We start from the raw sequence: 13,943 nt of genomic DNA on the forward strand, positions 1-13,943 counted from the left end.
ATTTGTGCACAACATTTGAGAGAAATAAGCTGTTTGTGCACATGGAAAATGTCTGGGATCTTTTATTTCAGCTCATGAAACATGGGACAAACACTTCACAAGTTGCGTTCATATTTTTTTTACAGCGTAAATTCAGTATCGCCTTTTTACCGTAATGGGTTAATTGGCCATTGAAGGGCTTGCTACTTTTTCATTCGCCCGCCCACAAGAGGGTTCAAAAAGCTCGATTTCCACCTCCGGTGTCGAGTTGCCGCCATCTTTGTATCCGTTTTAATACAAAAATATAATTTATTTTCATTATCTAAGGTGAGGAGAACATTCAAAATAAGTGGGTAAAGTCAAGGAACTTATGTCTGCAGCCTAAGAGCATTCATTTGAAGCCGTATTGAGGTAAGAACTACACAACGTTAGCTTGCGTCCATTCGGGATTCCGCCTCCAGCTAGCTAGCGTTAGCTGTTATTAAAGTTAGCCAGGCATTAGCTAACTATCTTAGATCTGGCTAGTTACGAGACCGAGTAACACAGCAAGGTGGTAGTTTCGAAGCTGGGACATTGTGCGAATATCCACATTAATCACGCGCACTAAACAGTTCGTGGAACTTTCCCATTTCTTACGTGTGTTCATACTTTAAGTGTCGTTAACGTAGCTAGTATGTGAAGTTATTGCTTGAGAACCTTAGCTAACTAGCTACATGGTTGGTTAGATAACAAACCTGGCGCCATCAGGCTCATATGATATTGTATAAATACTCGCACGGTAAAGGTGATGGCATCTCTTTGACAAAAAGCAATTATGAATTAATCGATCGTTTAAAATCAGAAAAATTGCGCGAAACCATTTGATGAAGCGTGCGAGAAAGAATGCTGTTAACCGGATGTGGAAGTAGTTTTTTCTCTTCGTGTAAAATAGGAATTTCTCTTGACTTCCCCCGGAAAACCAACAACTTAATATCAAAGAGTTTCCTGTCATGTATTTAAATGTCGTTGTTCGTGGTTGTTAAATAATGTAGGTGAATGATTTAACGGATAATGTAACACATGGCCGCCTCTTGTTCCTTTTCACCACCGAGGCGTATAAGATGGCTACTCATCGTCTCCATCTCCACGCTTTTGCTTGTGTTGTGCTCAAATGGGACATCTGATAAGCATATATCCGGGATTGGCTCGACTCATTCGCCTAAATAGCACGAGTCTGCAGCAACAACAAAAGCCCGTTTCTTCTCCAGAGATGTGTAGCCTTGACACTCCACAGAACGAAAGCGCGCCCCTTTGCTGCCGTGTTTTTTGTTGTTGGTCTATTTCACGATCGATATCTTGCATTACTAACGCCAAGTTGTTAATCAAACCACATTTTATTTGTCACATGCTTTGTTAACAACAGGTGTAGACAAACAGTGAGATGATTAGGGCCCTTCCCAACAACGCAGAGAGAAAAATAGTAACACGATGAATAAATGCACAATGAGTAACGAGATCACTTGGCTATATACATATGGTACCAGTACCGAATCCATGTGCAGAGGTACGATGTAGATATGTTACATATAGGTAGGGGTAAAGTGACTAGGAAACAGGATAGACGCTAAACAGTAGCCGCAGCATATGTGATGAGTCAAAGTCGTAAGTTCCATTACGACTATAATACTTCCATGGTGATTTCTGTTTAACAAAATTGATCTAGCATAGCTAATAACACAACTTTATGTCCGTAATATCTGAAATGGGATTAACACACTTATAGCTATGTTAAATTGTAAATATATGCTCAGGGCAGAGTCCTCTCATTTGATTAAGTTAGCCAAAAATGCACTAGTACCCTAACCCATTATTGGGTTTCAAGTTGGCTTAAAAGTACATACTTTTATTAAGTAGGGCCCTGTGTTTTGGTATATCATGTCATATGACCTGGATTTTAACCTTTTTTATTTGAAGTCTTTTTTCATAAATTAGATTTGGACCAAAAATGAAAGCAATTCTCTGAGGATGGTGCTGGACCATCTGACATAAAAAGAAAAGGGGACAGTTTTATGATAAACGGTTCTAATCCAGTTAATGTGACACGATTAACCAAAATACAGGGCCCTATTTATGTGTACACTACATGGAACAGGTAGGCAGGCCTACATTGTGTGAACGGGTAACTTCACAACCGCCTAATACTGTTTAACAGCAGACCTAAGTCAGGCTACCCCCTCAGTGAAAACATACTGCAACAGTTTGCATACATGTACAGTCACAGGGCCAAATACTGCAATCTTTGTAATTGTGTTGTCTCAGATGTCGCTGGTGGATTTGGGGAAGCGGCTCCTTGAGGCTGCACGGAAAGGCCAGGATGATGAAGTCAGGACACTCATGGCCAATGGGGCTCCCTTCACCACAGACTGGGTAATGATTCCTGTCTTACCTTCTCTATCCTGGCAATTTTCATTATCTGCTTCAGTTTAACTAGTTTTACCCACCCCAGGGTTTTGTCTGGTTTGTGTGGTTTAAACGTAAAACATTGTCTGAAGTGCCAGTCTGGTTCAACTGTATGGTGTTTTGACTTTTTATCCCTCTTTCTCTTTGGCACTCTGAGCAGCTGGGCACATCTCCGTTGCACCTGGCCGCCCAACACGGGCACTATTCCACTGCCGAGGTGCTGCTCAGGGCAGGCGTCAGCAGGGATGCCCGAACCAAAGTGGACAGGACCCCTCTGCACATGGCTGCTTCAGAGGGCCACAATGTCATCGTGGATCTATTAGTCAGGGTACACGTGTCTCTTTCTTTTCTAAGGTTTTAGCTGTTTATTGTGTGTGTTTAGGGCCTGACCTGGCCAATTCCTAATATAGTACACTGCTTTTGACCAGAGGCCATTTTCAGATGCAGAGTCCTGCTCTTTCTCTGACCAACATTTCTTACATTTAAGTACACTAGAAAAAGTGGATACATGTGTGAAGAAAGCAGTAAAACTGCCAAGTCTGCCAGCTGTCTTATCCTGTCCCTGTCATTGTTCCTGGGTCACACTCTACAGAGTGGCGCAGACATTAATGCCAAGGACATGCTGAAGATGACTGCTCTCCACTGGGCCGCCCAGAATGGCCACCAAAGGGTAGCGGAGACGCTCGTGAAACATGGCGCCGATGTTCACGCTCTCAGTAAATTTGATAAGACGCCGTTTGACATCGCAGGAGACATCCAGAATGCAGACCTTATGCTCCTACTACAGGTGAGACCTTAAGTTGCATGTGGAGTCTAGTTGAGAGAAGGTTTCCGCGCACTATTCTAGACCAAAAAGGACAAATGTACCTAAGGACTTGCTCCTGGCAGTCTCCCGTGTGTGTGTGTGTGTGTATCTATCTGTCTGTCTCTCTGATAGTGTTGTTGACAATGTTTGTCTATAGGAGGGAATGCAGAACCAGGTGAACATGAACGCAGAGGCTGGCATGACTGGGAGCTCGGCCCAGCCTCAGTTTATCATCCAGGGCATACCAGGGCTCCCGGGGGGTGTGGTCAACCTGGCAGACCTCCTCAACAACATCAACTCGGGTAGCTACTGGGTTTTTACACACACCAAACCTCCTTCAGTTAGGCTAGGGTTCATACTATTTGAAATGACTGGTCTTCTGACGAAGGGTTTGTGGATGTTAAAAACACAGGAGGTTGGTGGCACTTAATTGTGCAGGATGGGCTCGCGGTAATGACTGGCGTGGAATGGTATCAAATAAATCCACGTGTTTAATACCATTCCATTTGCTCCAGCCATTATGAGCCGTCCTACCCTCAGTAGCCTCCGCTGGTTATGGAAAGAAAAGGCCAGCCAGTCAGGTAAAAATGACCTGGTTTCTCCAGTTAACGGCTACATCTTTTCAAGGATCAGAGTAAAGTGCCCCACGCTTCGTTGTTTCCTCTAGTCTAGTGCCTAGTCCCTGGCCTTTATCACTCTGATCTCATAAACTGATAGGGTCTGTTGATGTTTTGTGGTATCACACAATGAGGTAGTGACCACAATGTGAGATATGTGGGAATCAAAGGTCATGCAGAAAAGAAACACTGATTCTCACCAATCAGATGGAAATACTTTCTCACAGCTTGAATTCCTTTGCGCTTTACCTTGTTACTTCTGTATGTAATGCTTATTTAAATGAGAAGATTGAGCCCACACGTTGACTGCCACAAAGTACAGTCCAGAATATGTACAGTACCAGTCAAAAGTTTGAACACACCTACTCATTCCTTGGTTTTCTTTTACACACACACACAAATGGTGTATAGGTATTTTATAGAAAGACAAGTATGCAATTCTTATATAAACATAAGAGCAGACTGATTCGAAAAGACCCGGAGTTATAGGTACAAACTAAATAATACAAAATAAAACATACAGAAAGAGGATACCCCCCCACCCCTCGGGCAAGCACATTCTGCCCAAGGGTAGATTAAAACATCACAAGTGAGAGTGCATTAAAATGTACACATTCACAGTGCCAAATGGTCCAAATAAGAGAAGAGAGACTGCCAGTAGTGTTTGCCAAATCGCTGAGCCATAATTTGGTAGAGGGAACTTCCATCCATAATTATGTCGAATTCTGGCAAATTAGGTGGCCCAAACTGTTGCATATACACTGACTCTGCGTGCAATGAACGCAAGAGAAATGACACATTCACCAGGTTAATATTGCCTGCTAACCTGGATTTCTTTTAGCTAACTATGCAGGTTTAAAAATATATACTTCTGTGTATTGATTTTAAGAAAGGCATTGATGTTTATGGTTAGGTACACATTGGAGCAACGATACGCACCGCATCGATTATATGCAACGCAGGACACGTTAGATAACTACACATGGTTGATATTACTAGTTTAACTAGTGATTTTGATTGATTGTTAAGTTTAATGCTAGCTAGCAACTTACCTTGGCTTACTGCATTCGCGTAACAGGCAGGCTCCTCGTGGAGTGCAATGTAATCAGGTGGTTAGAGCGTTGGACTAGTTAACTGTAAGGTTGCAAGATTGAATCCCTGAGCTGACAAGGTAAGAATCTGTCATTCTGCCCCTGAACAAGGCAGTTAACCCACTGTTCCTAGGCCGTCATTGAAAATAAGAATGCGTTCTTAACTGACTTGCCTAGTTAAATAAAGATTAAATAAAGGTGTTAAAAAATATATATTTTTAATTTTTTAATCGGTGTCCAAAAATACTGATTTCCGATTACGAAAACTTGAAATCGGCCCTAATTAATCGGCTATTCCGATTAATCGGTCGACCTCTAGTGTATATACTCCAAGCGATCTTCCCAGTCTGCCACAGAAATTTCAGTCCATAGCTCTTCCTCCCATTTTGCCTTAATGGCATCTGTAGAAGGTTCGCTAACAGAAAAGCGTCATATAGACGAGAGATCAGTTTGCCTGAGGTGGGACACATTTGTATGCATCCGTCAAACATGGAAGGTTTAGCGTTTCCAAATGTCGGAAGATGTTTTCTAACCGTCTCTAATCTGTAAGTATCTGGGGGAAAAAGTTACTGGGAAGATTATAGGTTTCCCTCAGAAAATCAAAGGAGGCAATGTTCCCTTCTATATATAGATCCCCTATGGTATTGATCCAGAGCTCTCCCCATCGCTTAAAGGGGTTGTCAAGGTTAGAGGGGGCAAAGGAGTGATTCCTGGCAATTGGAAACAGGAATGATATTGGTTTAAGTTCAAAATTGACCTTTCTTTGCTTCCAGATGCAGACTGTGCTATGTATAATAGGATTGTTACTGTAAAGTGACTTCTCCAAATTCACTGGGGACAAAATCGCTGCGCCAATAGAGAAGGGTTGGCAATCCTCACGCTCCATATTCCAGAGTTTTTCTTAATTATTTGACTATTTTCTACATTGTAGAATAATAGTAAAGACATCAAAACTATGAAATAACACATGGAATCATGTAGTAACCAAAAAAGTGTTAAACAAATCAAAATATATTTGAGATTCTTCAAAGTAGCCACCCTTTGCCTTGATGACAGCTTTACACACTTGGCATTCTCTCAACCACCTTCATGAGGTAGTCACCTGGAATCCATTTGAATTACCAGTTGTGCCTTGTTAAATGTTAATTTGTGGAATTTCTTTCCTTGCGATGTGACATGGTAGGGGAGGTATACAGAAGATGGCCCTATTTAGTAAAATACCAATTCCATATTATGGCACGAACGGCTCAAATAAGCAAAGAAATACTACAGTCCATTACTTAAAGACATGAAGGTCAAGTCAATCCGGAGAATTTAATGAACTTCAAGTGCAGTCGCAAAAACATCAAGCGCTATGATGAAACTGGCTCTCATGATGACCGCCATAGGAAAGGAAGACCCCGAGTTACCTCTGCTGCAGAGGATAAATTCATTAGTTACTAGCCTCAGATTACAGCCCAAATAAATGCTTTACAGTAAAGGACAAGTAACAGACACATATCAACATAAACTGTTTAGAGGAGACTGAGTCAAGCCTTCATGGTCAAATTGCTGCATGGAAACCACTACTTAAGGCCACCAATAAGAAGAAAAGAATTGCTTGGGCCAAGAAACTGAAATCTGTCCTTTTGGTCCGAGTCCAAATGTGAGATTTTTGGTTCCAACCAAAAATCTCTGCGTCTTTGTGAGACGCAGAGTAGGTGAACGCATGATTTACGCATGTCTGGTTCCTACTGGGAAGAATGGAGGAGGTGTGGGGGTGCTTTGCTGGTGACACTCAGTGATTTATTTAGAAATCAAGGCACACTTAAGTTGCATTACTACCACAGCATTCTGCAGCGATACGCCATCTGATCTGGTTTGCGCTTAGTGGGATTATTTGTTTTTCAACAGGACAATGACCCAACACACCTCCAGGCTGTGTAAGGGCTATTTGACCAAGAAGGAGAGTGATGGAGTACTGCATCAGATTACCTGGCCTCCACAATCACCTGACCTCAACCCAATTGAGATGGTGTAGGATGAGTTTCACCGCAGAGTGAAGGAAAAGCAACCAACAAGTGCTCATCATATGTGGGAACTCTTTCAAGACTGTTGGAAAAGCATTCCAATTGAAGCTGGTTTAGAGAATGCCAAGAGTGTGCAAAGCTGTCAAGGCAAATGGTGGCTACTTTGAAGAATCTAAAATATATTTTAATTTGTTGAAACACTTTTTTTTTTTTTTTTTGGTTACTACATTATTTGATATGGGTTATTTCATATTTTTGATGTCTTCACTATTATTCTATATAAAAGTAGTACAAATACAGGAAAAACACTTGACTAGGTAGGTAGGTGTCCAAACATTTGACTGGTACTGTATATAGGCTTAAACATTAACTATTTCCTAATACAAAAATGACGGTCGACACTAAAAGTGAACCTTTTCCTCCACTCTCCCTCTGTTTTACCCCTTGCCTGACAGCAGGTGACTCGGAGGAAGCCATAGCAGCCAATTCTTTGGACCCCGGCAGCATCCAGCACATGGTGAACGAGCAAGGTCAAAGGGTTATCACCATAGTGACCGACCAACACGGTAACCTACAGACTGGAGGGCTTGGTCAGCCATTCTTTGTCACCATGCAGCATGGACAACAGAGTAAGAGAACGTCTCACTTTTGGTCACATAACGGTGCTCATTTCAGCCTGTAGCCACTTCCCATAGCCTCTATCCATTTGGGAACAGTTTCTTGGACCCTACTCTCGGACTGAAAAGGCATGCTCAGTGGAGAATCTCAATTGATAGCTGTTTTGAGTCTCGGAGTAGACTTTATCTGGGTCTGGGAAACCAGCACTTGGTGTTCTAATGCTGCATTCATAACCAAGTGGGAAGGTGGTCTTACCACATACTGTACGACTGGGAAAATCCACTATCGCCCCTCCAACTGGTAATTACTAGTAGGAAACTCGTCTGTCATCTCTCAGCTCTGACCTCTCCCACATGCTTACCTCTGACATCATCTAATAAGGAAATTACCTCTAACAGCATTTTCATCAATTAAATGCAACAACAAAACAGTTTTTTATAAATCTGTTAATATGGTTGGCACATTCTTGGCCTTTCTCAATGACTTTAAAGAACGTGACTGCATCCAACTGGTATTTGTGACTTCACAACTGGTAATTACCACCTTCTCACTTTATGAACGCAGCATTAAAGCGGTAGGTAACTTTAGTCACACAGTGGAATGTCCACTTAACCTACAAGCAACCTTATTGTTGTGACAGTGTGGACCTTGTATTTGTAGACAACAGTTTCTAGCTTTCTGGCAGATTGTTTTGTTCTAGTTCCTTTGTCGGACATTGTGTACTACTTCGTCATTAATTTAGTTGATTAATTAACCTAATGGTCCCGTTCGATACTATGTTCCTTCAGGCTCTGAGCTGTTGTCTGTTGATTTGCAGTGTTGGCGATGCCAGCCAATCAGGTGACAGAGGAGGTGGTTGAGGAGGAACCCCAGCCCCCGCCTGCCCGCAAGAGGAAACTAGAGGCCTCTGCCAACCACATGGAGTCTGGAGACACGGTCGGCGGGGGGGCACATTTTCTCTTGTGCAACACATTAAACTGATATGCTTCTGCCATTTTAACTGGTTTCTGACTCAAGCAAAATGTTTTGTTCATTTATTTTGTATTGCATATTTCTCGAGATTCTAGATGCTGCTGTGAAATGTTTTGGGGGCTTAAGTTAACTCTTTATATTATTTTGGTACTTTGATACTGTGCAGTTGGCACAAGTGAAGTGCAGTTGGCACAAGTGAAGTGCAGTTGGCACAAGTGAAGTGCAGTTGGCACAAGTGAAGTGCAGTTGGCACAAGTGAAGTGCAGTTGGCACAAGTGAAGTGCAGTTGGCACAAGTGAAGTGCAGTTGGCACAAGTGAAGTGCAGTTGGCACAAGTGAAGTGCAGTTGGCACAAGTGAAGTGCAGTTGGCACAAGTGAAGTGCAGTTGGCACAAGTGAAGTGCAGTTGGCACAAGTGAAGTGCAGTTGGCACAAGTGAAGTGCAAGTGTGTGAACTTTGGTCTGACCTTTCTGTCCCTTTCTCCTCTTCTCCATCCATCTGTCCAGGAGCAGTTACAGAGGCAGCTGCAGGAGGCCAACCGGAAGGCCCAGGAGTACCGGCAGCAGCTGATGTGCAAAGAGCAGGAAGCAGAGCAGTACCGTATGAAGCTGGAGGCCATGTCGTACAGCCATACCAACGGCACCTCTGAGCAGGAGGAAGTGGTTGAGGAGGAGGAGGAGGAGGAGGAGGAGGAGGAGGAGGTGGTGGTGCTCCAGGAGGGAGACATCATCATTAAGACGGAGGAGCTGGACTCGGCCGAGGAGCAGGTGACGCTGGTGGAGTCGGTGCCCTCCCACACCGAGGTCATCTCATAACACCAGACAGACTGATGTCACTGATGGAAGGAGAAATGGACACGAACTCAGGCGACGGGGCAGGCTATCAGCTTTTTCCATAGCTCTTTTAATTTTTTTCCCCCATCTGAGTTTTTTAATGTTTTGTTTGTACTATATTTACTTACTCTCTGCCGTTTCAGTAGTTTTTTTTCTCTCTCCCTCAATCATGTTTTTTTATTTTTTACAAGTAGCGAAGTGAGGAGGTGCATCACAGGTTGGTTGAGGAGCCGGAATGGGACCTGCTCAGCCTGTGGATAAGGTTTACTGCCTGAAAAACATGTATGCTATCTGAGAGAAACGGGTCACTCGGTCTCTGTCTGTGGCGTCTGAGACATGTCAGTGGTGTGGGAAATACATTTTCACGTTGCCAACTACATATCATAAGATGTCCAAGACGAGTCAATCAGTGGTGCCAGAGGACCAGTCTGTGGAGAGAACACTTTTGTTTGTTTTTGTTCAGTTCTTTCAGGTCTCAAAAGTCGCCCTCTTCCTCACTCCTCCATTCTACCACCCCCACCATCATGGACTCCACTGCAATGGGAATTGTATTTAAGAATACCTATTTGAAAATAACCGTCTTATAGGACAAATGACAGGGCATGCATTTGGCAACAGTCATTCCCAGCATTTATTTGGACGCATTCACAATGTAGTAATGAATTGTTTCAAAGTCGGGAATTGTTTTGACTTTCATGGCACCACGTTAGCTTTGTCCTCTGTGGGTGTTATGGTCCGTGCCACTTCGAGTGCAGCGGTGATTATAGGTTTACTGTTGCAAAAGCCACAACCCCCCCCACCCTCTCCCTGCTGATGTCAATACAAAGAATAACGTCCTCCCGTTTCAAGGCCCCTGTGGCTTTAATCACTAGTAGTCCCACTCCCCAGAGACGGACAGAAGTAAGGCTTTCAGATTGCTGTGTCCTTCTGACAATGACTATGTCCCGTCACTTGTTTCTGCTACAGTTACTGTGCCGTTTTGTCTTCTCCAACCCTGAATGAGAACGTGAACAACGTCTGGGTTAACATTCATCTGTCAGGGTTGAAGGGTGTTAAAGGAAAGTAATCTCTGCCTGCTATTCAGTGAGGGCCCAATCTAAACTTGAGATGCCAAAGCTGGTTTAAATTGTGCCTACATTTTGCATTGCGTCAATGGGGGATTTCCACTGAAATTAGAGTTCAGATTTATCGGATGCTCTTGCCCAGGTTTAAAATGACTTTAGTGGGTCTAACTGCAATTTGAGTTGAACCATGTTGAGCGACAGATATAAATACACACACACCAATTTGAATATTTTAAATAATGTTTCTGTACACTGATCCATGGTCAGTTTGAGAGGAGTACATCTTGTATAATTAATTTCCCACCATGGCTAATTGGGTGGATGAAATACACCACAGTTTTTGAGTTTCAGAATTGAAACCCCCCCCCCCTCAGACCACCTCTTTACTTGGCGGAAGAGGTCTGCTGTTTTGCTGGAATACCGTTCCTATGGCGGTCTCCACTCACCCATTGTAAACTTAGACCGCTCTCTTCCTTTGAGAAGTCGACCTTCTCCACGAGTATGATATTTTTTTATAAGCTCTCAGCAAGCCTTTTTATTATGTACATATAAAATTGTATTTTTAAGTGTATCTGAATGCTTTGGAATGTAGACTGCTTATATATGATTTCTAAGCACATCGTCCCTGTCTTAGTTTAGCATCTCTTTGCCAGATTGTACAGGCGAACATGTATGCACCAAATGATTAAATAATTCCATTTACCATGATTTGACGGGTTTATAGATCTACCTGTTTCGCTACAGCTCTCACAGTTAAGGGCACTTGACCGAGCCACGAATGACTTTGTGTGGACTTTGCTTGCTTTGATTAAAAAGTATGAAACGGCCTTTTTTAAATGTTACAACTGGTATCTGGAACATGCTTTGAATTGTTTGCTCAATAACTTCGGTCTTCTCAGAGATTGAGAACCGGTGGCGCTGGACCATTTCCTCCATTTTTTGTTTTAGACATTGTTCCATATTGACCAGCAGGTGGCACTACACTTTAACAGACTGATCTGGTCTGTGAAATGAAATTGAGCAGGGATCATATCTATATTTCTTACCCTCAAATGAGTCGATTTGCTGCTAATACAGAAAGTGAAACGACTAGAGTGTCGCACGGTAACGTTGAAGCTTTTATTAAATGCATTCCATTTTCTAACTCATTTATGTAAGGTGATATTTCACTTGTACTGCCTACCAGGATAACATTATTGAAAATAAAATACAAGCTCGTACCTGCAAATGATGTGGATCTTGGGTTCAAAGACTGTTTTTAATTCTATATCCTCACTGTATTCAAGATCCTTCACTCACTAGTGTGCCTCAGCCACATTTGAAAGGAAAACTACACCCCAAAACTATCTTTTTGGTATTTCAATCAACAATGGACTGATGAAACAAATACCAATACATTTGTTTTGGGCAGAGTTTCTTTAACTTTTCTCATTTGATGCATGCAGGCCAAGTTCTCCAACTGTTTGTGATTTGCAATGTCACACAGCTATTCCTGGCACTGCAGTGAAGTTACATGTGTTGTGAAGCTTTGGATTGTCTGATCGGACTTTTACCATAAAGCATCTCACCAAAGCATCTGAAAACGTTCTGATACAAAGACTATAATGAAATAGACCAGATCCAGAATTATAATTCTATTTCTAATGGGATACAGGAGACAGAACACTATCAGGGACTTTCCTCTTGACAGTTTTGAGAAGATAAGGAACGATGGTCTTGCCACAAGAATGAATGTGACAAATAATGTAGGATAGTTTTGTATTGCTTTTTTCAAGAAGTTTATTGACTATTTTTAAGAATCAAATAAAAGCAAACTCTAATACGAGGGAGAACTGCTTTTTTTGTAGCAATATTCGGGTTACCTGACAATAACCTGTGTAATAGATGCTTCTAGTATGTCATTTCTGCCTGCTGCTGTAACCCCCGTTTGCATACGGTTGGAGTCGTTTTTCAACCACTCCACAAATGTCTTGTTAACAAACTATAGTTTTGTCAAGTCGGTTAGGACATCTACTTTGTGCATGACAAGTCATTGTTTACAGACATTACTTCACTTACAATTCACTGTATCACAATTCCAGTGGGTCAGAAGTTTACATACAGTAAGTTGACTGTGGCTTTAAACAGCTTGGAAAATTATAGAAAATTATGTCATGGCTTTAGAAGCTTCTGATAGGCTAATTGACATGAGTCAATTGGAGGTGTACCTGTGGCTGTATTTCAAGGCCTACCTTCAAACTCAGTGCCTCTTTGCTTGACATCATGGGAAAATCAAACGAAAAAAAATTGCAGAGCTCCAGATGTCTGGTTCATCCTTGGGAGCAATTTCCAAACGCCTGAAGGTACTGCGTTCATCTACAAACAATAGTACGCAAGTATAAACACCATGGGACCACGCAGCCGTCATACACTCCAGGAAGGAGATGCGTTCTGTCTCCTAGAGATGAATGTACTTTGGTGCGAAAAGTGCAAATCAACCCCAGAACAGCCAAGGACCTTGTGAAGATGCTGGAGGAAACCGGTACAAAAGTATCTATATCCACAGTAAAACGAGTCCTATGTCGACATAACCTGAAAGGCCGTTCGGCAAGGAAGAAGCCGCTGCTCCAAAACCGCCATAACAAATGCCAGACTACGGTTTGCAACTGAAAAAGGGGACACAGATCGTACTTTTTGGAGAAATGTCCTGGTCTGATGAAACAGAACTGTTTGGCCATAATGACCATCGTTATGTTTTGAGGTAAAAGTGTGAGGCTTACAAGCAGAAGAACACCATTACAGCCGTGAAGCAAAGGGGTGACAGCATCATGTTGTGGGTGTGCTTTGCTGCAGGAGGGACTGGTGCACTTTAGAGTGGCCATCATAAAACCCTGACCTCAATCCCACAGAAAATTTGTGGGTGGAACTGAAAAAGCATGTGTGAGCAAGGAGACCTACAACCGGTGTCACGCCCTGACCATAGAGTGCTGTTTATTTTCTATGTTGGTTGGTGCGTGAAAGTGACTAGGGTGGGTCATCTAGGTGATTAATGGTTTATGTTGGCCTACTATGGTTCCCAATCAGAGACAGTTGTTTATCATTGTCTCTGATTGGGGATCATATTTAGGTAGCCATTTTTCCCATTGTGATTTGTGGGATCTTGTCGATAGTTAGTTGCCTGTGTGCACACCAGTAGCTTCACGGTTCGGTTGTGCTTTATTGTTTTTGTTTGGTGAGTTTCGATTTATTAAAATGATGTGGAACTCTACGCACGCTGCGCCTTGGTCCAATCATTATAACGAACGTGACAACCTGACTCCGTTATACCAGCTCTGTCAGGAGGAATGGGCCAAAATTCACCCAACTTATTGTGGGAAGATTGTGGAAGGCTACCCGAAACGTTTGACCCAAGTTAAACCATTTAAAGGCAATGCTACCAATACTAATTGAGTGTATGTAAACTTCTGACCCACTGGGAATGTGATGAAAGAAATACAAGCTTAAGTAAATCATTCTCTACTATTATTCTGCCATTT

General features: G+C 42.4%; 1 protein-coding gene across 7 annotated transcripts; it reads left to right on the forward strand.

Moving 5' to 3' along the window:
- Positions 1–213: 213 nt before the first annotated feature.
- Positions 214–11,665, forward strand: gabpb2a (GA binding protein transcription factor subunit beta 2a). Of its 7 annotated transcripts, none has more exons than XM_020505466.2 (8): positions 214–390; positions 2,278–2,385; positions 2,579–2,746; positions 3,011–3,205; positions 3,381–3,525; positions 7,396–7,569; positions 8,376–8,494; positions 9,038–11,665. In XM_020505466.2, the coding sequence occupies exons 2-8, from the start codon at positions 2,278–2,280 to the stop codon at positions 9,344–9,346; spliced, it is 1,218 nt and encodes a 405-aa protein (XP_020361055.1). In that variant the 5' UTR covers positions 214–390; the 3' UTR covers positions 9,347–11,665. The 7 variants fall into 7 exon arrangements, with proteins under 7 accessions (XP_020361055.1, XP_031649426.1, XP_020361056.1 ...); XM_031793566.1 differs by having other exon boundaries at positions 7,399–7,569; XM_020505467.2 differs by having other exon boundaries at positions 214–306.
- Positions 11,666–13,943: the final 2,278 nt, after the last annotated feature.

The sequence above is a fragment of the Oncorhynchus kisutch genome, linkage group LG17 (genome assembly GCF_002021735.2).
Source record: "Oncorhynchus kisutch isolate 150728-3 linkage group LG17, Okis_V2, whole genome shotgun sequence".
Lineage (NCBI taxonomy): Eukaryota > Metazoa > Chordata > Actinopteri > Salmoniformes > Salmonidae > Oncorhynchus > Oncorhynchus kisutch.